Raw genomic sequence first — 24,258 nt, forward strand, 5'->3', positions numbered from 1 at the left:
TCTGCCTTCCTGAACATTGTGCCAAACTCTGCTTCCCTCGGCCTCCCTGAGCTCCCGCCCACACCATGCCTTCCTCCGCTCGGCCTCCACACACTCCTCAGCTCCCCAGCCCTTGCACTGTGTCTCCATCCCTCAGCTTTCACACCACAGTAGCCCCCTCCCCAACTTGCATGTGACCTGCGCCTCCCCCTCTTCGCTGGCAGAGGATTACAGGAGGCCATCCCAGCCGAAAACGGAGCTTGGAGCCTGTTTTTGCTTGCAGAGCGCTTAGGCCACCCGACATGAGTGACGTCGAACTGGCCACGCCCACCCTGGTTCCCCAAGGTCAAACACAATCCTGATGTGGCCCTCAATGAAATTGAGTTTGACACCTCTGTCCTAGACTGTTTATGTAATTGTACAAAACATTTCCTCCATTTTTGTTCCCTTAAATTGATTGTACAGGAGAGCGGGGATTTCTTCCTTTATTCCTTCCTGTTGATTGGTGTGTATTGCAAATGCATGGCCCATAAGATGTAGCTTTGCAAACTCTCAACTGGAAAAACTACACAATTCCCTTAGGGTCCAGTAATACCTGATTGTAACACTTTGTGAATAATTGAAAATTGTCAGGAAAAACACTTACTACTCTTTCTAGTTTCTTTTGGCAATCTTAGAAATCTGGCCATTTATTCTTTCCTCAGGTGAAGAAAAGGACTATACAAAGTGGTTGGCTCATTCCAGCAATCCCAGTAACCCCACAGATGGATGCATACTGGGCTACAAGGAGGAATATAGACGCCTTCGCAAATCCTCTGCCTGTAAAAATGGCCGGGACTACATTGTGACCAAGCAGCCATCTGTCTGCATTTGCACATTAGATGACTTTCTTTGGTATGCTAAAAATCAAGAGTGTGGTAGCACCTTTGCCAGTTAACAAATTTTACTACAAGGCATAAGCTTTCATGAGTTGTTTTTGGAAACTTCATTAGATGCTTAAAGTAGCTTCTTCCTTTCTTGGTCTTTTTAAAATGTTACAAAATGGTCAGAGCCATTACTTTTTCTCTCTTTATTTCTCCACTAGAACTTAACTTTAGGCAGTAATAATGGCACAGTATCTGCTCAAGATCTGCAGTTATATCTTGTGGTTGAACTGTACCAGAGACACTGTCTGGCTTCTTAGTTTCCCCCGCTTTCCTCTAAGGTCAGACCCCATTTTTCTGCTTTCTCTTTTCTGCTCCACTGACAAAACTGTCCAGTTTCTTACTACCATCTTCAAGTATCTTCTATTCTCTCAGGCTGTGACAGCAGAATCCAGTTCCATTGTCATCAGGGAAGTTGATCTATATCATTGGTGACAAAGCATCACATTAGACTGTCTTGATTCACATATAGCAGTAAAGTACGCTTTATTTTAAGCACTGAACAAATCATAGTCTAATCTGATATAATTGCAAAGCTATACATGTTTTTAAAATCCAGTGGCTGGATTAAAAAACCATAGTACTTTAGAACCACACTTAATAACCACATTCAAATAAATTAAAAAATAAAACAATGAAGCGTGAACGCTGCCACCTTCTGTGTATGACGTGGCATAACATGGTTATAGTCCAAACTACAAAATCTGTTGCAATGAGTGGCTAGTGAACAAGAGAAAGCAATGTGACTTAGTATGTCACAAAGATTTCTAGAGATTACTACAGGAAGCAGTAAGAGCTATGCTAGAAGCTGGTTATGATTACCGGATTTTATTAATAGGTTTGTTTGAGATGGCACTATTTTGTGCTTCTGCACAAAATACCTGATCTTATGCTCTCAGTTATGGCTGCACTTGCCAATATTTCTTTTAAAAAGGTATATTTCACAGCAGTAGGATTCAGCAAACAGTAAATGCAATTGTTCTAAAATTCTAATGTAATAGCATGCCTTTAATTTTGGCACAAGATCTATTTTTTTCATGTATTTTTCGTTCATGCAATATGTGAATGAACATAATATATTCAATTATATACACGTGTGCTTTAAATATTTAATGTATTTACAAATTAGATGCTTATTCTGGAAAATGAGTAGGCAGTTGCAAAAAAAAAGAGTCCTCTAGAAATTTGGGAATCTTTACTAACCAGCTCATCAGCTGGATGTTTGCAACAGGTTATATACAACGCCAATGGTAGTGAGAAATCTGCAGGCTGTTAAGCAAGCGCTAACTAATTGGCTGGTTGTTTCATACAGTGTCCCATTTTTGTTTCTTAAAAGATTAGGGGAGTCAGTAAACTGGTAAGACCAGATTTCTTATTTATATTACTAATGAAAGTAGAAAACAGTGATCTTAAATAAGTTTGTTGTGGGAGGTCTAAGATAAGGCTTCCTCTCAGCAAACTTACTGTTTACCAGTTAACATTAAGGGAATCTTGAAGATCATTCAAGAACTAAGATGCTATGCAGTACTGCTGTTGAATATCAAACCCCCCAAACAGCAGCAGTATGTGGCCTGAATATGTGCTTTAGCCTAGATTTCATAGAATTTGTTAAAGCTTTCCTCTACCACTCTGAACTTCCTGGAAAATTGGCAATCTTGTTTGATAGTATTTTTATCATTGCACTGCATGAACTATCTGTATTATTTCCTTTTTTCAAGCAGTTGACTGGGACTTCAGTAGAATCATGAGCTGTTAAAACAGGAACATGCTTCCCCCAATCAGGAAACCATTCAGAGCCATCTCTGTACATTTCTTAGTAAATCTTTCATCCCTACAAATTTTATAGGTTCATGGCCTAAGTCAGCATGGCCAAGAGTAAGACGCTTTGAGAGCTGTAATCCAAAAGATAGAAGGCAACAAGTTATCTACACCAAACTAAAACTTGCCACCACCTAATGATCTGTCCATGAAAAAATGGAACTCAATGATGTCCAGAACAATGCCATTCAGAATATGTCCTGCTACATGGCCAAATACAGGTAGTCCTTGACTTACGACCACAATTGAGCCCAACATTTGCTAAGTGAAACATCCGTTAAGTGAGTTTTACCTCGTTTTATGACCTTCCTTGCCAGAGGTGTAAAGTGAGTCATAGCAGTTGTTCAGTTAATGACACGGTTGTTAAGTGAATCCGTCTTCCCCATTGACTTTGCTTGTCAGAAAGTTATCAAAGGTGATCCTAGGACATTGCAACCATCATAAATATGATTGCAATTGCAAGTTATCAAAGGTGATCCTAGGACAGCGATGGCAAACCTTTTTTGACTCGCGTGCCATAAGTAGGAGGAGCGCAGGGGGGGGTCGTGTGCAGGCGTGCCACACCCATAATGCAATGCGCGAAACCCCCCAGTGTGCATGTGCGCACTACAGGCGCGAACCCCCCCATTTTTGCATGCTTTTTTCACCCTCCCCAGGCTCCAAAGGCTTTATAGGGGAGGGCGAAAACAGCCTACCCCGGAGGCCCTCCGGAGGCGTCAGGGACCTTCAGGAGGTTTCCCTGAAGCCTCCGAAGCAGTCACAACGACCCTCCGAGCAAACCGGAAGTGACTTCCGATTTGCTCGGAGGGTCATTTTAAGCGCTCCGAAGGCTTCAGAGACCATCAAGAGGCTTCCCTGAAGCCTTCGGAGTGCTCAAAATGACCCTCCGAGCAAACCAGAAGTGCATTCCTGAACTTCCGGTTTGCCTGTAGGGCTGGGTTTTTTGCGCTCCGGAGACTTCAGAAAAGCTCATGAAGCCTCTGGAGGGCCTCCGGGGGGAACGGGAGGGGGCTCTTTTTGCCCTCCCCAGGCTCCTATAAAGCCTCTGGAGCCTGGGGAGGGTGAAAATTGGCTTTAAAAAAGGGTGAACTCAGCTGGCCAGCACGCGCATGCGTGCTGACCAGCTGACAGAGCAGCGCCTCGCGTGCCCTGACAAATGGCGTGCCATAGGTTCGCCATCACTGTCCTAGGACATTGCAACCATCATAAATATGAGTCAGTTGCCAAATGTCTGAATTTTGATCCCATGACCATGGCGATGCTGCAGTGGTCGTAAGTCACTTTTTTCAGTGCCATTGTAACTTTGACTAAATCGCCTAAAAAGACCTTTGGTGAAGCAGTGGTTAAAATGCGATATTGCAGGCTAACTCACTTCTCACTGGTAGGAGTTCGATTCTGACTGGCTCGAGGTTTACTCAGCCTTCCATCCTTCCCTGGTCAGTAAAATGAGGACCTAGATTGTTGGGGGGCAATATGCTGACTCTGTAAACCTCTTCAAGAGGGCTGCAAAGCACTGTGAACAAGTATATAAGTCTTAAGTGCTATTGCTATTGCTAAACGAGGTTTTGTAAGTTGTGGACTACCTGCATAATTCAGGATAGCCTAGTGTTTGAAATCCTGAATAACTGAGAAGAAAGTAAGGTATGGAGGTTTCCAGACTGGCGATATCATCCCATTTCATTAATAATGATGATATCACTAATGCGATGATATCACCAGTCTGGAAACCTCCAATACAGTAAGCTCAAGCAGAAAAAACTGTCTGTGGAGTTAACAATACAAGTAGTTCAGTGGTCAAATTCAATTTTTTTACTACCGGTTCTGTAGGCTTGGCAGGGGAAGGATACTGCAAAATCTGCATTCCCGCCCCATTCTGGGGCGGGTATTTGCTGATTCTCCGAACTACTTAAAATTTCCGCTACCGGTTTTCCAGAATCTGTCAGAACCTTCTGAATTTCACCCCTGCAGCAGTTACTGTATTCTTGTGAGCCATTCGTGCATCTTCTCCCTGCCCGCAGCACTCATGCCATCCTTATCTGCTTACTAGGCTGTGTGCAAAAGCTCCTGGGACTCGCTTAATGAACAATTCTCATTTAATGACATCATTGGAGAGAGCTGGGATTGCTATTGCTAATCAATGTGATCACATGACATTGTCCTTTACGATGCTTAGTGCTGAAAATTCCTGTCCCAATTACCAATGTTCAGCAAGGTCTCTCTCCGTAGATCAGGTGAATCTTCCTTTTGCTCTGGTCATTTCCGCTCAAAGAGACACATTCAAAAAAAAACCTGGTTACTAAGCAGGGCACTTTGTTGGGAATGAAGTCATCATAAACTGAAGCAACTATGGCTTTTTGTCCCCAGACCAGTATGGCAAAGAGAACAGTGACAATTTCACCTCATCTTTTCCACCAGCCTGATCTCTGTCATACGCGTTAGGTAAGGTCAATAGTGCACAGCCAGATCCTGAATGTTACCATAGTTTTCTTGTTTTCTAATCTGGCATTCAGGAATACCATCTTCATACTCAGTTGGGAAGGCACCATCAAATAGAAGACAAATAGCTGAGAGACTTAACAGAAATCAGGAACACCTGTCATTTCTGTATCATCCTCTGCTTGCCATGCTTGCCATGCCTGCCACGGAAAAACCTTTCCTTACTTATTTTGAAAGGGTATGCATGCATGCGTGTGTATCTGTGCGTGTGTATGTACGCATTGCATTCCTGATAAAGCATCTGAATCACCACCTTTCCCCTCTGCAGATATTTATATAACCACACGTATCATGATAACAGTCAACACCTTTACAGTCTTCTTTCCACATAAGCTAAATATCAGTACATATTTGTGCAAACATGCCTATGTGTTTCAGATGAAGTCAATGGCTTTTTTTCCCCTCCCTATGTATTTGTTTGTTTATTTTTCTTCTAGTGACTTTGGCTATTTCCGCCCAGAAAACCAATCTGAATGTGTGGAGCAACCAGAGCTGAAGGGTCATGACTTGGAGTTCTGCTTGCATGGGAAGCAAGAGCTGTTAAAGACCAGCGGGTAATTTTCTTGTAAGACCCTAAGGCAGTGATGGCTAACCATTTTGTTAGCCCATAATGCACGCATGACACACACACACCACGCGCCCTGTGCATGCACACGTGACACACACACACACGCATTCCACCCTGTGCATGCACCCCACTCTCGTGGCCCATTTTGGGCCCTGAAACCTCCTGGGACCAAAAACTGGGGGTGCGGGATTTGCCATCACAGCCCTAATACATTAGCAAATTGATGTCCTTAACCAGCAAGAGAAATTGGAAGATGGGCTTAGTCTTGTGGATCCTTTTGTAAAATAAACTGTTTGGGTTTTTTAGCGTCTCATAGTGCTCCGTTAAACAGCATTGCCTTCTCCAAAGTATGGCCCACTGAAAAAAATCCCATGGGATCAGGGGATGCCTATGATGACAGGAAACGGTTTGGCCAAAGTCTGGAAAGGAATGCCTGGCAGACCTTTCTTTCCCTGTTGCCTTTCAATGATCCGACCTGTTTTGGCGATAAAGGTTGTATACGAATGAAGGCAAATATAAGTGTCCCAGGATAATGTTGTAAGATCCATACTGGGTCGGCATCAGGGCTAGAGGTCTTCTGAACTTTCAGACTCAGGCTGGAGCCCACCCTCAAGGAATTTTTCTCTCACCAGAATGTGTCTGACTCTGGTAAGAGAGAGGTTCTCTGAGAATGGGTTCCAGCGCTAGTGCAAAAGCTCGGAAGACTAAACCTCTGGTCCCGGTGACTGACCCAGATGCAACATTATCCTGGGACACTTATATTAGCACATGAGTTGGAAAAGATGGAAGTTAAGCAGATTGAAGCCAGAAGGAAGCAACAGACAGCTACGTAGGTGTGTCGATGTTCCAACAGTTGGAGAAGATACAGCTAAGACAGCTCAAAACTAGGAAGACCTAGTGCGAGATAACCTGTGCTAACCAGGCTAGTTCAGCAGCATCAAGCTTTGAAAAAGCTTGCCAACAGGCTTGGGACTGGAGATGGTCCAGGGGGTAGGTCTAGTACAGGGGTGTCCAAACTTGAGAACTTTAAGACTTGTGGACTTCAATTCCCAGAATTCCCCAGCCAGCATGGCTGGCTGGGGAATTCTGGGAGTTGAAGTCCACAAGTCTTAAAGTTCCCAAGTTTGGACACCCCTGGTCTAGTAAGAGTCCTGCGATAGACTGGATGACCTGCTAAATCGCCCATGAAGAAAGGCCTCCCAGAGAAACCACAGCCACAAAGGACACAAAACAGGTTGCCAGTTGGACAGGGTGACTTCACTGGGGAGGCTTCCTGAGGCGAGGTGATAATAAAGGTTTTAATCCTAGCACATTTGGAGGATATGAGGTTTGGAGAAGATTCTTTTTCTGGGCGAACCTCTCCTGACTTATAAGTTATATTGACCTAAAAGTTCTATTGCCAAAATATTTAGAGAGCAAAGAGCTTGATCAGAACATTCATTGTTTATATGCCAGGGGTGTCAAACCTCACTGCATAACGTCGTCACGTGATGTATTGCAACTTTTTGCCCTTTTGCTAAAATGGGGGTGGGCATGGCCAATGTGTTGACGCATCCAGCCCGCAGGCCTCTGTTATATGCCATCATGTTAATTGTTTAAATATCACTTTAAGGGCCAGTCCTAAAATAATGCTGACTGTAGGGGAGTGTTGTAGAGCTCAAGATAATTCAAGGTTAGGTGAGCAATCTTTGCTGGCTTGGGATGCTGTCACTCCTTAAAAGAAAATCACCTATTGAAGAAAAGTACCTATTGAAACTGTTTTTGCTTTTCAGATATCGGAAGATTCCAGGGGACAAATGTGTAGGTGGAAAGAATCCCAAACGTAAAGAGACAGATTTGAAACAAAAGTGTACAAGCAACTACTTGAGATCAAGTCCATTGGTATGTTACACAACAAAGAAAGGAAAAGAAAACCTGAAATAATTGTGGTGGATAAGAGATAACGCAGTTTAAAAAGAGGGGGGGGACGACACTGCCACTTAATAATTAATGCCTAAGACGTATTTTTCATAAAATTTTCTGATACTCTTAACCTCAGTTTTGTGGAGTCATTGTGATAAATGAGCTTGGGCATCAGCTGCTGAGACCAGCTGCTTTGCAGTCTAGCTGCTGATTAGCATTTTGAGTGAGGGAAATCTAATTGCAAAGGGCTTCACCTTTTTCCAATTTCTTTTTGCTTTTCTAAATCTGCTGCATTCAAGAAAGGAGTGCAGGACCTTTTGGTAAGCAGCAATTGAGAGATGCTAGAAAGATCATTATGGAAGCACTTTGTAACTACAGTGGTCCTGTGTCTAACAATGTGTTACTTAAAGCTTTAGGCAGCTCTCTGCTTTCTTTCTACAGAATGCCTCCTCTAACTCTACTCCAGTCATCCTGGCTGTAATTGCCTTGATGCTCATCACTGCTGTCGGTGGAGTTGTCATCATTAAGAAATACGTCTGTGGGGGAAGGTGAGCCTCGGAGTGGAGAATGACAAAAATAGAGCTGTAAGGGAGGAAAAAAATGGAACAGGCGATATGATGCCGTCTTTGTTACATGGATGTGGAAGCAAGAGAACTAGACTGAAGCACAGTAGCAATGTCCTCTTTATATGAGGGAGAAACAAGATACGTGTTCCTATAAACTGAGTGATGCTGCTAAACTCTTTCGCTCTCCCTCTCTCTCTCTCTTTTTGCCTCCAAAGCAAGTCATTGATTTTGTTTTGTTTCCAGAATTGGGATTTGTGATTGAATGAAAGCAGTGGGGAAAAGGTGGCCTCTGGGCCCTTTGAGCCACCTGATTGTTCCAGATATGAGGCGATGCTGCTGTGAATAATCTAGAAAAATCTGCTTTTAGATTTAGATCAATGAGAGGCATGAAAGTGGGGGGGGGGCATCCTGAGCAGCTGGGGATGGGGTGGGGAAGAAAGGTTTTTTTTTTTAAGCTGACAGGTTTGTATAGGCCAGGGGTGTCCAAACTTGGGAACTTTAAGACTTGTGGACTTCAACTCCCAGAATTCTCCCAGAATTCTGGGAGTTGAAGTCCACAAGTCTTAAAATTCCCAAGTTTGGACACCCCTGGTATAGGCAAAATCAGAGCAGTGACAAGATTCCCTTCAGTTTGCCTGGAGACAAGAGATTCACCCAGAGCAGGAATAAAGCTCAGATCAGATTTGGCCGTTTGTCAGAAACACCCACCAATCACTGAAATGTTTGATTTGTTGTCTAGTTGTATATGGGGTGGGGACGGAGGATTGCTTATCATTTAGAGAGAACTTAGTGTCACAGAGTTGGAGAACCACTGATATAATGAGAATGACTGATTAATTCTAGGCTTAGTAACTTCTCTGACCACTGTTCCTGTTTCTATCATTTTGGAAGGCTTTATTCCTTCCACTTTTTATAGCTTATTGTTATTGCAAAATAGTTTACGGAAGAAATTGAGATCAGTAATAGCAGCCGATATATTAAGACCTTCAAAAGATCTCTACTTTTAACTTCTTAAAGGAGTCTGAAATGATATAACCGAATGCACAGCAGTTTTTTCATCAGTGTTTTCCACATTCCTAGATTTCTGGTTCACCGGTATTCTGTCCTGCAGCAACATGCAGAAGCGAATGGCTTTGAAGGACTTGACGTATCTGGTGCCAATAAAACTGGTTACCATGATGATTCTGATGAGGCAAGTGGCATGCATCTTTCTAAGTCGTATTGGTTAGCTGAGAACCTAAACAACTGTGAATTGTCTTTCTATATTGTTTTAGCATATGTCAGTTTAAAAAGACGATCCGTTTTCTGAGATAATGGGGATAAGAGACTGGCTGGCTTCACATTTACCACAGCCAGCTTTGAGAGGAACTCTTTAATTCAAAACACTAATTAATTTATACTATTTTTTCTCTTTCTGTTCAGGATTTGTTGGAGTAGTGATGTTCTCACTAGGATTGCACACTTCATGGGCTTGGCTGCTGCTATAGAAGGGCATGAATGCCAACAGTCCATTTTATTTCCGATATGGATGCCTTTCCCGTATCTGAGAGAGTCTATATTCCTTTTGCTTCTATCAAATGTCTAAAACGAACAGAGCTGCAAGAACTGCATTAGATTTTTTTTTTAAGGGTGGGGGCAAGGTTCTCTAACTCTTGAGGAATGAAGAAGGAAAGCTGTTTAATTTAAATATAATTTTATTTTAATCAGATTTTTCCAGCTCTAAAAGGAGAACTAATAGGACTGTGAAATAAGGATTTCACTAAATATTAGCATTACTAGGTACAATGTACTATGCTGCTGGAAGAAACTCCCAAATCCCCAAAATGGAATCACACATTGCGCTCCAATACTGTGATAAAATTGCATTGAAGCTCTTTAGCACGACAACACTCCTAGCAAACAGAGCAATGAGATGCTGGTCAGAGATTGTGGGTATTAACCAGCATCACAATGGGCGGTGTGCCAAAATGCATTTTATTTTTGTTTCATCTAAAATGTAATCAAAATCGGTAGATGTGTACTTTGTAACGTAAAGATGACTCCAAGGCTTGAAATAAGTTTGCGGCCCAACATCCTATGATTCCAAGGAACTGAACTGTGAAATTAGCATGTGTACTGCCGTAAATTCAAAAACAAACCACACAGCTCTGGATAGGAAAAAATGGTTTTTTTTAAAAAATATATATATATATCTAAAAATAAGCGGTACAGATCTGTTAGAAGTAAGAGTTATTTAAATCGTTATCTCTTTAGGTACTAAATTAGATACATTAGATCAGTTCCTTGAAGGAAACCTTTGTTACTTAGTGGCAGCACTATGAAGGTTTCAATATTTTCCTTTTCACTGTTTTCTTGAAAGCAATAGATTGGTGCTTGCCACTTCATCACCATTTTACTGTTGTGGATTTATGAGCCCCTTAGCAGTACAGCTAAGCTGCTGTAATACCCTTGTGAAATCATATGCTTGATTTTCTGAAAGTAATAGAAATTGAATCTTCACAATATTTAATTCAAACGGTCTTGAGGTCTAGTTACAAACTGACCTACTAGAAAACCAGTTGACCAGTTGAAAGCACTCCAGACCCCAATAGGCAACTTTTGAGTTTTATATGGGTAAACTTTTGCTTTCCCAATGGGGCGACTCCAGTGCTTCCCTCCTGCAGTTTCCATCTGTGCTCCGGGAGGTTCTTTGATCCTCCAAAGTATATTTGGAGTGCAGGTTGGGATGGAAGGAGAGGAATGTTTTCCAATACATTTGGCACCTGAGTGAATGTTTCGGTCAATTGCTGAAACACAATTGGGCAAATCCAACTGTAACAATGGTGAGGTTTTTCCACTAATGGTGGAGAGAAGAGCTGCAGTGTACAGACCATAATAGGTGGTTATTGAAGTTGAAATTTGAAGTTCCCCCTCCTTAAACTTGGGGTAAACTCGTGGAGGATTCTTCATTTAAAAAAATATATTTTAAGACTATTTTAGGGATTCCATTACAGATATCATGTGCTTGCTTCAGAGTATTAGAAAACCATTTCCAGGTTCAACTGTGGTATCCAGAGTGATAACTAAGCTGCAAAACGCTGTGCAATGTTGCTCCCCTCATTTATAAAACAAATGGAATCCTTTTATTTGCACTCCAAAGGAATGTTCATAAACATTAACCTTGGTTCTTGATCGTTTTTATTCATCCTTTCATTAAAGGATTACTCCCACAAAAAGAGACCCTTGTTTTCAGATATATGAATTTGGTTTCTTTCAAAATAAAGAATTGTGACTGACTTTTCCTCATTTGAGAATTGGGCTTGGCAAGTGGAATTTTTTAAAAAGAAATGGAAAAGAGCCTCTCTCTCTTTTTAGGTCAGTTCTAAATCTGGATCTCAGGGTGTATTACATGATGATGTTCATCCCTCTATTCCCTTCTTTCAGTCTTACCTGGAAGAGGATTAAACCAGCAAAAAAAAAAAAAACCCATTCAAGGTTTGTGCAGGAGACTTCTCTTCTTCTCTACTGCCATACTACCAATCTGGCATTTGAGATATACATCCAAAGGTTATGATACTTGACATGCTGCTATCACAGCATTGGAAATCATAGCTGTTGGGTGGGGGAGTAAGCAAAGACTCTGGGCTGACTAAATATGGAGGAAATTGAGCTTATATTGCACTAAATTGGGTGATTACAAATATCATCAATTTTATATATTACACAATCTCATCCTGATCTAGTATACGCACTCCTATTTGCAAATTGCCACCTTCTGCATTCTTTGCTGATCACTTGTTTAATATGTGTCTCATCATTCATCTTCATTTTCCTTTCCTTTCTTCCTGATGCGGTCCCTAAGAGTAAGCTTGATCTGTTGGAGAGGCAGTTAGCATGGCACTGTTGATTTGCATCAGATCAGTTAGGATTTTTTAGTTATTCAAAAGCCAGTTGGTACTTCAAGAAAGAGCAAGCTACTAAAGTTATAATGCTTTCCAACTCTCCTTTGATAGCAATAACATGAGAGGGAGAAGCCTGAAAGCAAACGGTTGCCTTGAATTTGTCCCCCATCCCTCTCAATTCTTGTGGACTTACTGTGGTTTCTGATACTTTTTCTTCCTTTGTACCATTGCATAATATAATTGAGCCCAGGGTACTGCAGTAATCTTTCCAGATTGTTGATCCCTGATGAAAAAAAGATAAATGCACTAACAGGAATACTCATAAGACAAGAGAAATGGCAGGAAGAAATGTCTGTTCCTGGAAGACCTGTTCCACATAACAATCCCACAAGTTATTTTTTGCTATAGTATTGGATGATACACAAGCACACCTGATATATCAGTAACGTGTACAGTGCAATGATGTTGCTTAAAGCTCATGGCTACCAGTTCTTGAACTAAAAGAGATAATTAGTCCTTTATTCCATTCTAAAACTATTTAAACATACTTGGGCAGAACCTCCACTGTGTAGAATCAAATTGCTCCACTAAATTGGATGTGACGACTGAAATCTGGTATTGGAAATGTTGGAGAAAATCTGTCATAGATCTTCCCCAGCACAATGTATATGTAATAAGTGATTACTTCCTCTCTCTGATATATCTCAATTTTCCCTGTGTATTAAGGCATCTCTGAGAGGCTTAGGAATCTTGTTATTGGGTATTTATCTCTCTCAGGCCTGGGACCTCTTCCTTTGCCTCATTTCCATTGGCCTTTTCTTCTCAAGGTAGAGTACATTGACTGACATGGTGAGAACATTCCAATAAACTGAAAACTGCCCAGTAAATCATGGGCTTATGACAGCTACCCATCTGCGCTGGGCAGTGGTAGTCTTCCTCCCATAGTGTTGAATATGTAGATAATGTGACATATTTCTCACTGTTTTGTAAGTGTTGCCCAAGCAACATAGCAACCATGGCAGTGTTGCCATTGCATGCGCTTTGAAGCATAATTGTCTTCCTAATGTGCCTGCGAGGCAGACCATTCTTTCTCCATACCATCTGTGGGATGGCTACGGAATGCTGTGTAGCCAAAAGCCATTGTTAATAGCACTCCTCTATACAGAAATTTCCTAAGATGTACAGTCTGAGGCAACACGCAAAAAGATAACACAAAGGAGCCATGTATAGAGTTTTGTAAATATGCCTGGCTATATTATAAATTTGTACTGGTATTTTTCTGTATATTTGCAATATTTGGGTTAGAATTAATAAATTGGCTTTTATTTGGAGTTTATGTTGTCTACCTTTACTCTTTGAGTATCAAAGCTCTTATAGGATTATGCTTACAATTAAGCATTACTTAACTCATGTTTTCAGGCTTCCCGCACAATATTCTGGTTTTGTATAAATGAAGAGATCTAGCTTCTATCCATGGTTTGCCTTCACAATTGACTGCTTCTTACTCTCTCAACCATTGTGCTCTTCTATACAGCAGCTTGACCAATTCTTTGATTTCCCCTGTGAATAGTCTGCAAGGCCTCTCTATTAGAAAGGTTAGGTCTCTTTCTTTTGTTTCATGGAAGAAGCTCAAGGCCTCAAGATATTTTTCTTTTTGAAAAACTAGGCTTCAAGTTAAACAGGTCATGAATAAGAACGAATGGAAGAGCACCGGGGCATCTGCTCTTGACTTCCACAAAGTTTGTATTGTTATCAATCAAGAAATTGCCAATTCTTTAATGCAGCATTTTTTAACCTCAGTTCCCCAGCCTGGAAAAAGACAATCTGCTCGCCCCAGGACAATTCAACAAATGCAAAAGTTAAATTAATGTTGACGGAACTGTGGCCAGTAATTATAATAAAGTCAATCCAGAAATACAAGAGTTACAATAATTTCAAGGAACATTAATAGTAACAGTATAAAACAGGGGTGTCCAAAGTTGGCAATTTTAAGACTTGTGGACTTCAACTCCCAGAATTCCCCAGCCAGCAGAGCTGGCTGGGGAATTCTGGGAGTTGAAGTCCACAAGTCTTAAAGTTGCCAACTTTGGACACCCCTGGTATAAAAGTACCTGAATGAAATGATTAATACAGCATTGAATTGTCCTGCAGCAAGTTGGGACAATGAGTTGTCCCTTTCCAGGCTTCCATTCTGGGAGTGGAAAGTTGAGCAGCAGTTTCACTTTTCATGTTGTTCTGATGTTAATAGGCATAAAGTTAATTCCAAGTCGATTAAATGCAGAATTATATTTTAAGAGCAAGTGACCTGGTTTCAAGCTCTTGGAGATAAGAGAATAGAGTGATACTTTCATGCTCCCTCCCCCCCAAAAAAAATTGGTTTTCAGAATGTATGTATATAGGTATATGTAGCTTATGCAAGTAATGGAAACATTCCTACCACACTGATTAACAGGCTAGAAATGGAGAAGGCAAGCATTACAATCTGATAGTTTGGATGGAAAAATAAGTTTTGATTTTCTTTGAATAGCCTAATGGTCACATCCAGCATTTTTGGATTGAAATTTATCTTCTCTCCTTCCCCCCCAAAATCTGCAGTCTTATCAGAGCTTCCCTTTCACATCCTTGTTTGTTTGTCTTGCTCACATGGCAGATAGGACTTTTATTTCAAATACTCTTCATATCTAGATTTATCCTTTATTTTGCCACTCCAGACTGAATTGGGGATACCACAAAAGGCCTGGAGTTTGTAAGCGCCTTCTAGTTTAAATGCATTCAGATTAAAACCCTGCAAAATGGAATTACTCTTAGTTGGCGATGGTTCTGGAACTGTTTTATCTCTGATCTTACCTCTTGAGAATATTGCATCCTTACAGATTTGGGAGTTGTCTTGGATTCATTTGGTTCTGCTAGAGCAGGAGGTGGAAATCACAAAAACTGCGCCAATTATGGGCCACCTTGTACCAGAATGTCAGGACAACAATGATTCCTATTCACATACCACGGTAACATCCTCTGCATAGGGTTGTTTTGAAGATGACTTGGAAACTTCAACGGGTCTAAAATACATGTGGTGGTTTTAGTTACTCATGGGTAACAGATTTAACAATGTTGCAAATACTGCATTGGTTATTGGTTTTCATCTGGATCTAAATCGTGACGAAGCACTGTGTGGCTTGCATCCAGATATGCACAAGTCCATTTCTGCTGCGCATTCAGATGTCCCTCTGCAATCTTTAAGAAAAAAAATGCCCACCCCTTGGTAATAAAGGTAGTGGCTTGGCAACATACCTCTGTGACTTCCCTTGCCCTTTAAAACACATGGCTATTCAAGGTAAAAGCATTTTTGGACTTTCTAGGAAGCCTTGAAACATTCCATCAAAGAGTACTCGGGCTTCCTAATTATTTCTGATTACTATGTTGTTTTTAGTGATTAATCTTGTAGCAAGTCACTTACCTACCTATATGAATGAAATAAAAATGAATCAAAACAACCTCAAATCCTTGTGAAGTTGGCAGTCTATACATTACTGTACAAATAAACTATTTTACCTTAAGTATACAAATAAATCATCAATGCTTGGGAACCCAAATACAAATAAGGTACGTTCAATATTTGCTTTTGGGTGGTATCTAGTCAGATTTTTTTTTAGGTTACAAAATCACTATATTGATTGATTGGACTATGTTGATCCAAGTGACTGACTGAACCAAACAAACGACACTGGAATTTTGGATCAAATGGCAGCATTTGGTATTCCATCTTTCCTTGACATACAGTCTGCCTTGGGTCTGATCTAAGTGGAATAAAGGAATAGTACTTGTTCAGTGAAATTGTGCAATTGTCTTTGCCCCCCTTCTCTAAAAAGCTTTACAGTAGTTGCCATTTCAGTCAAATAAATTCAAGCAGTTCCAGCGCATTAATTCAACTCTCCCTCAAATGTGTTGTCTTTTATCATCACCACTAAGTGCTGAAAGTATTCCTGCTTCTCTCAATAAAATGGTACTAGCTTTTGGGATGTGTTTTGGGGACCTACTGAGGAAGACTTGAGGATATATTTCCACGATGCCTTTTTTTGTTTTTAAAATGTCAAAACTCAAAAAAAAAGTCCTCACTAGTACTTCTCATTAGCATAAAGTGACAACTCTGTAAAATGTTTGTGGAAAAAGCCTGGAGTCATTAGAAACAGAATAGAGGAGATGGATCTTTTGAATTTAGGAACATTATTCTCTCCCCCCCTCAAAACACCAGCATCTTTGGCTGTTTCCTAGTCAGCACAAATATCCCTGATATTACCCTGTTTCCCTGAAAATAAGACCTCCCCGGATAATAAGCCCAATGAGGCTTTTGAGGGCATGTGCTAAAATAACCCCTCCCCTGAAAATAAGCCCCGAAAATGATTTGCAACGCAGCAGCAGTCATGAGGTGACCACGCTTGCTGCTTCCTGCAACAACAAAAAAAAAAGACCTCCCCGAAAATAAGGCCAAGCCCTTATTTTGTGGGGTCAAAAGAAAATAAGACCCTGTCTTTTGATATATACAAAAGTAAGAGAGAGATATGAGATCCCGGGGGAGCACCACCTTCCGTATGATGTAGCTGTCAAAATTTTTCTCCATACTTATGTACCCTTTTCCCCAAAATATTTGTAAAAATCAATTTAAAAAATTTCACACACACAAAAAAGAAAATAAGACCCTATTTTCAGGGAAACACAGTATTTACAGGATGCTAAGGTGCATGGTAGACAATTATATTGGTGGCCCAAGTCTTTTTGCCATTCTTAAAAGAAAACCTACTGCAATAGTGCTCCCATAGTGATGTACTTCTTAAAAATCAATATTAATGCTCAAAGCTCAGCCTCTTACCCATTGAGAGTACTACTGAGGCTTTGCTTCATGTTTTTTTCTGAAGAGCTTTAAGGCCCTAGGAAAGATCTCTAAATTTCATACCTTCTGCTCAGTGCTTGTAGTCCATCAAGATACAACTTTTCTTCGTCCCACAATTGCCTTTCTGCAGTTATTTTCCACCTGACAGTTTTAATTGCAGCATTTGTGCTGCTCTTGAATACTGTTTCCTTTGTCCTTCCCTGCAACCCTTTTGTTCAGCAGTGCATTTGTGAAAGAGATTATTTCCTCTTTTTTTCCTGAAACTGGTGCACGAATCTTATCTGTCTCATACACAATGGGAATTACGCAGGAAGGAGGCTGGATCAGGAAAGATCTGCTTAATGTGTTCAGATTTGCCCAGAACATACAGTCTGCGCACGAAAAATACAAAGCCGTAAAGAGGATATGGGTGAAAAATTGGAGATTCAGTGTCATATACGCTATTGATAACATGAAATATTTAAAAAGATACGGGGGGAAATGGAGTGAACTGTGAGGATCAGATACTAAGGTACCATACATCTGTATGTTGTTGTAAGTAACATGCCTGGAATTAAAAGGAAAGCAAGATAAGTAGCAAGAATAGCTTATTATTTCTAAGCATAATTCAGCAATATGACAAAAGGCTCAAGAATGTAACATTCTTGAGGTTTACTAGGTAGATATTTCAATCCGGTGGTTGTCCACATTAAAGGAATGAAATGACTAAGTTTTTATTTAGAGTTCAGATTATATGTCTACACTTGTATTCTCCAATTACATCCCTTTTGGTTTCCAGACATCTGCCTCTAGTTTTTAGAGAAGAAATACATTTTCCTGATTTTCATTTTAAAAATCAGAATTAGACAAAAGGAAGAATGTACAGAGCTTGATGTGGATTTCAGTGAGGATCATTTATTTATTTGCTAAGGCAATTTTTGATACAGGCAAAAAAAAAAAAAAAGCAGGTCCCAAAATGATATCCTATATAATTAGAGTTATATCTAATAACAGTTGAAAACAGCAGATTACTAAATGTCAGAAGCAAACGGTCATACGATTTTTATTACCTACACAGGACTTTTACTGTATTGATGAGAGATGTGATTTTACAAGCTAAAAACTACACTCCCATGGAAATTGCATTTTAATGGAATACACAATTGTTAAATTTTTATATTAACCTTTGAGTCATGAAATAACAAACATGAGAGAGAATGCACATCACGGGACTACTTACATAGAGGTGAGCTAAGTACCTCATCCCTTTCCTGGACGTCATTAAATAGCATATTAAATATTTGTTGTCTTTGTCAAGCAAGATCCTTTGAAGTAGGACCAGGACTATTATTGGAGGCGGTGATGCCAATAGCAAACTAAAACAACTCTTGCAGTTTCGAACCATCAAGGACTATCAGCTTTGAAAAACGACATTACAAACCAAGCCCAATTTCCAGATGACGAACTGCATGGGTGCATCTATAAATAAGCTGCCTGCTTGTGCAAACGATGGGTGCTGCTGATAGGCAGGTTTTCCTTGGTAATAACTGTCAGCACCAACAAGTCAGCATTCCCACCTGGCGGTGTGCTTGTGGGTGTGCATCTTTTGTGGTTCGAAAATAATATAAATAGTGAGGACAATTCGTGAAGAAATTGCTCCTGAACAATGCAACATCACTTGCCATCACTTGACTTTCTTCTAGTGGTACCTAACCCAGGCACCAGCAGTGAGGTAGGAGTTCTTGCTTGAAAAGACCAGGAGACAGAGTGACTCCTGTTCAGGTTAATACCACTGGGATGGGTAAACAAGGTTCTCTAGAACAGCACAGTTTTTGCTAAAAATGAGATGCATTAGAACTAAAAGGTGGTAGAAGTTGTAGAAACAAGCTTGGAATTGATGTCATGTTGTCCATATTGGACTGTCTCATCTTAAAAACAATGCATGTCTCGATTTTAAAAAATATAGATAGCACTCACGATGGTCTCCTGTGTATAATAATTAAATACTGACATTTTATACTCCACATACATTTGCTGGAATCAGGGTTCTGAATACAGTATGGGGGGGATTTACTTTTTGTTCCATGGTGGCAGATATAAAAATGACACAAGATGCAATTTAAGAATGATGCAAGAATAAAATTTAAGTTTCATTAATTCTATGTTTAATTTTGTGCTTATGTTTGACCAAAATCTATTTTTTTAGGGATATAATAACACATAGGCTCCTATGGATGCTTGAACTTTGATTTGGAATCAAATCAGTGGAACAGAAGTTGCCTCCAGAAGTTGTGAATGCCCCAACACTGGAAGTCTTTAAGAAGATGTTGGATAGCCATTTGTCTGAAACGGTATAGGGTTTCCTGCCTAGGCAGGGGGTTGGACTAGAAGACCTCCAAGGTCCCTTCCAACTCTGCTATTGTATTGTATTGTATTAATTTGATAAACACCATGAACTGAGCACCTTATTTCTAGGCTCCAGAGCACAATCCAAACTCTGTTTTCTTGCATGAGCATCTGTCGAAGCTTGTTTTTAGTGGCGCCAAGCAGGAGGGTGAAATTATGAGACCGACCCTAATAGTTTGATTGGAGGCACTGAAGTGACAGTCATTTTTCCATATTGCATTTACCACAGAGCTGAAAAGCCACATGACTTCAAAGCATCCTAGTTGTAGTTAAAGAAGGAAGGAAAAACCAAGGAATGGTTGAACCCATTGAATAAGGTTTTAGCATGAAGAATCTGAAGACCTATCGTGCAGAAGACAGAACAGAATTGTTCAATGTTGTTTCAGTACAAGAACTTGGGTTTAAATAACATAGAAGTATATTTTGATTGGATATTGGAAAAAGAATCCTAAGGGTAAGAACAGAAGAACAGATTGCCTTGTGAGGTTATAGAATCCACTTCTTTGGAGATGTTTTAACAAAAGCTGGAGGGTCATTGGTCAGAGATGCTGTAGAGATAGATTCCTGCACTAGACAGAGAGTTGGATTATATTTCTAAAACCAATCCAATCCATTCTATGATGCTACACTCTATGAAATTAGATTTTTTCCCCTTTTATTAAGTTTTCATTGACCCATAAACACAAAATGTTCAGGAAGTGCATGCAAGCCAAATTGGAATATACAACAGATCTTAAAATGAAAAATAGCTTATATATCGTTATTAAAAATAGCTGAAGAAGTATTGTAGAGTAGAGCAAGAGACAGAAATGAAACAGATGAGAGAACTCTTGGAAAATTTGGTTCTTTGAAGTACAGTTTCACTACTGAAATTATCCCAAATTCTGTTGCTCTGAGTTCAGTTCACTGTCGCATGTTTTGTTTTCAGGAAAAGAAGGGAAGCTAAATTATTGCTAAGCCGTGTAACAGATCAGACCTCCTGCAACTATGGCTTCAAATTCAAGTTCAAGGAACCACACTAGCTCCAGCTTAAGTGAACATTTCCTGTCCCACAGCAAGACAGTGTTTGTTTGTTTTTATACTGTCTTCTTCCTCTTGGGCATTCCAGGGAACCTCTTGTTGCTCTCTGTACTCATCAGAGGTCTCCAAAGAAAAAGTGGCAGCCACATCTCACGCTTGACTGACCTTCTCTACATGAACATAGTAGCTCTTGATCTCTTCTTCTTCTTCTACAGCCTCCTGGTGATGTTTGGCAATTCCCTTCTCAAGAACTGGCACTTGAAATACCTGTTGTGTGTCACTAATCACAGCTTGTCCTTATGGATCTCTTTTGCCACCTTTTATAGCATGTTGACTATTTCTCTCCTCCGCTACACTGCTATAATCCATCCAATGCGAGTGATATCCATTTCCTTAAAGCAAATAGTTGGTGTTTGTGTGTTAATTTGTATTGTTGGCCTCTTGTTCACCACTCCTGTTTGGATTCATTATAAAATTAGCCCCCTAGAAGGGGAAATATTTTGTGTGAACCAAGTGGAAAACAAAGAGATGACCCTTTATTTAAGACTCCTGGGAGGAATAGGATTCTTGCCTCCCATGTTGTTGATGATGATCTGCTACTCCAGGATCATATTCGCCCTAAGGATGAGGAGAGTAATATCCATTCAGATAGCTGCTACCTTACATATTAATTGGCGAGCTACAGTGATGATTTTGATCAACTTGGTAGTACTTGTGATCATGTGGCTTCCATACTGGCTAGTGATTTTCTTCATCAGGTATGAAGAGTTGTTAAACACAGCTTGTAGGTATATAGTGTACCACCTGACATTCTTCCTGGCCTTTGCAAATCGCTGCATTAATCCATTTATCTGTTTTTGTCTCTCCTTCCAATTCCGAGCTAGATTGAAGAATCTCTTTCGGAGGGCAAGGAAGAGACAGAATCAGCTAAGCACCATCCACCTGGGTAGGATAGATACTTTGGGAAGCTCATCATAGGTTGTGATTACCAAAGACGCGGGGTTACAATATTATTGCCAAGCTGAAAGATTCCCACGAAGCCTTCACAAGAGCCAACATAATTTGCACCAATTTTAAAATAGTTTACTTGGTTTCTTCATCTGGGAAAAGACAGTTCTGGGATATCTTTAGTTTGTTGCAGCTCTGGTTGCTTCATTCCCTAAAAGTTCTGAAGGAACAATGACCTTTTAATTTCATTATTGGTCCTAAATATGGCTTCTTTTTGAGCCGTGTTATTCAACCAATGACATATTTTACTGCATCTGGAGAGAGCTGCTCAGTTTGAATGTCTCTAGATAATTTTCTTCCTGCCTGAACTACAGATTGCTGCTTTTGCTTTGTTTATTTCTGAGTTGTTTGTGTACCCTTAATTGGACACTGATTCATTCCCAAGGAATATTACATGTTTGTTCACTTCAAATGGTTCTAGTTGCAACAACAGAAGGGGGCCTCTAGAGGCAACTTTAATTGCACTGAAGCTTCTGCATTGGGAATTAAGAGTCCCTGGGATAACCTTTAATATTTGAGTTAAGAAATCCAGTGTCTTGCCAAATAGGCTAATGAGATCTCAGGAAGAAAACTTCTCTGCAGTCATCCCTTAAGAGCTATAATTTCAGCCACTATTGTGAAGATGGGGAACCAGCAGTCCCTCTGACAAATAAAACCTAGTTATTCAGGTTACCCCTAAGACAATTCAGCCTTACATCCACATCTCCATTTTGCATTATTCAAATTAATCCTGATGAAAAAGATTGCCTAGGTTTACTTCTCTTTTGTTGTTACTGCCTCACACTGATACGCGTACTGTTCATAAAAAAACCATCTCTAAATCTGTCCACTTTGATTCTGGCTATAACCAGTAATGGAATGAAAGCCTAAGAAGGAAGAGTTCTTCGCTCCTGAGAAATAAAGCTGCCATCTCTACCTAAAGCTTCTTAATGTGAGCTATGATGCTTTAAAAATATTATGCGTCCTTCATAGGATTATATGACTTCTTCCATCTATCTTGATGACAAAGAAGCAGTAGGCCTATGCCTACTTCAAGGAGAGTGGAAAATGGCACAAGCTTGTACAGTGAAAAAGACAGAAGGGGCTCTAATCTGGAGAAGGCTGGAGTGATTCATCTAGAATTTTTTAAAACAGCAACCTTATTGAAAATTACAGTATGGCAGTAAAAACCGATAACACATTTTAAAAAGAAAAAAAAATAGAAGATGCAGACAAGAAAAAAGAAATGTCAAAAAATCAGAATATAGCAAAGAAAAAGAAATATATTAAGAAGTGACTTCCCTCTTTATCACAACAACTATAAATAATTGTAGTAACGGATCACTGAAAGGTTAAGGCGAGGATTGGGTAGGGTGTGTTGAGGGTGTATGAGAGGCTTTGCAGGGGGCAGGGAGGGTGTGTGAGAGTGAAACACTGATCAAGAACCGGATGTGGATGTGCGCAGAGTATGTAAGAAGTGGGGGATGGGTTGGGGAAGGATGCACAAGAGTGAGACAAGGAACAGAAGCAAGCCCAGGAGTGTGTGTGTGTGGGGGGGGGGCAGCAGGCACAAGAAATGCCATGTGGGACTGGGTGGGCACGGAGCAGGTCAGGAAAGGTGCACGGGATATAGGAGTGACCAGCACAGTGTGAGTGCAGAGGCACTGGGGGAGGTTGTGTAGGTGAGGGAGACTTCACAGAGCAACTTGTGAACTTCCCTGTTGGCTTCCCCATTGCCTATGCTGCCTGCTAACATGGGAACCTGGCAGGAAGCATGGGTAATTATGATGGAGTTTACACTCCCTGTTAATTTCTCCCACCCGAAGAAGAGCCCGGTCTCTAGACATTTTCAAAAGTCCATGAGAGTGGAGGCCTGCCTCTCCTCTGGGAGGAGAATGTTCCAAAGGGAAGGTGCAACAGCAGGGAAGGCTCTCTTCCTGAAGCCCACAGTCCACATTCTTTAACTGACATGGTCTGCAGCATACCTTCCCTGCCTGACTGGATAGAATGGACTGGATGTAATGGGGCAAAATCAGTTTTGCAGATAATCTGGCCTCATGCCATGCTGGGCTTTAAAGATCATAACCAAAACTTTTTATTTATTTATTATTTATTTCGTCAAGCATGAATTAGATAACAGATATATGTATAAACAAATCATGAATACATGAAATGGATACAAATACAAGGGAATATTAGGACAGGGATGGTAGGATGCTTCTTAAAGATCTCTTAGGAATGGGGTGAGGTCAACAGTAGACAGTCTAAGGTTGAAGTTTTGGGGGTTTAGGGAAGAAACCACATTGTCAGGTAGTTCATTCCAGGCATTGACAATTCTGTTACTGAAGTCATATTTTCTGCAATCAAGTTTGGAGCAATTTACCATAAGTTTGTATCTATTGTGAGCTTGTGTGTTGTTGCGGTTGAAGCTGAAGTATTCATTGACAGGTAGGACATTGTAGCATATAATTTTATATACAATGCTTAGGTCAGATCGGAGATGGCGAAGTTCTAAGTTGTCTAAGCCCAAAATTTCAAGTCTGGTGGCATAAGATATTCTGTTGCGAGCAGAGGAGTGGAGGACTCTTCTTGTGAAATATCTCTGGACTCGTTCGATTGTATTTATATCTGATATGCAGTGCAGGTTCCAGACAAATGAGCTGTATTCAAGAATTGATTTAGCAAAAGTTTTGTATGCCCTAGGCCAGGGGTGGGGAACTGTGGCTCTTTTGCGACTTGTGGACTTCAACTCCCAGAATTCCAGAACCAACATAGCTACCTCAGGAATTCTGGGAGTTGAAGTCCACAAGTCGCAAAAGAGCCACAGTTCCCCACCCCTGCCCTAGGC

The 24,258-nt window shown here is 40.5% G+C and overlaps 2 protein-coding genes across 2 annotated transcripts in view; both read left to right on the forward strand.

Moving 5' to 3' along the window:
* The window catches only part of SORT1 (sortilin 1), a 50,376-nt gene extending 36,912 nt beyond the window's left edge, over positions 1-13,464 (forward strand). The window contains exons 15-20 of the mRNA XM_081947049.1: positions 684-873; positions 5,654-5,770; positions 7,557-7,665; positions 8,128-8,234; positions 9,333-9,444; positions 9,675-13,464. Coding sequence (XP_081803175.1) covers positions 684-873; positions 5,654-5,770; positions 7,557-7,665; positions 8,128-8,234; positions 9,333-9,444; positions 9,675-9,689 — 650 coding nt within the window. The 3' untranslated portion in view covers positions 9,690-13,464. The remainder of the gene's footprint in view (positions 1-683; positions 874-5,653; positions 5,771-7,556; positions 7,666-8,127; positions 8,235-9,332; positions 9,445-9,674) is intronic.
* A 6,926-nt stretch (positions 13,465-20,390) lies between these two features.
* On the forward strand, positions 20,391-21,401 carry LOC309390089 (galanin receptor 2a-like; the record flags this gene model as incomplete). The annotated part of the gene is made up of 1 exon (XM_081949168.1): positions 20,391-21,401. The coding sequence occupies one exon, from the start codon at positions 20,391-20,393 to the stop codon at positions 21,399-21,401; it is 1,011 nt and encodes a 336-aa protein (XP_081805294.1).
* Positions 21,402-24,258: the final 2,857 nt, after the last annotated feature.

The sequence above is a fragment of the Natrix helvetica genome (assembly GCF_964273705.1).
Source record: "Natrix helvetica genome assembly, chromosome: 3".
Taxonomy (NCBI): Eukaryota; Metazoa; Chordata; class Lepidosauria; order Squamata; family Natricidae; genus Natrix; species Natrix helvetica.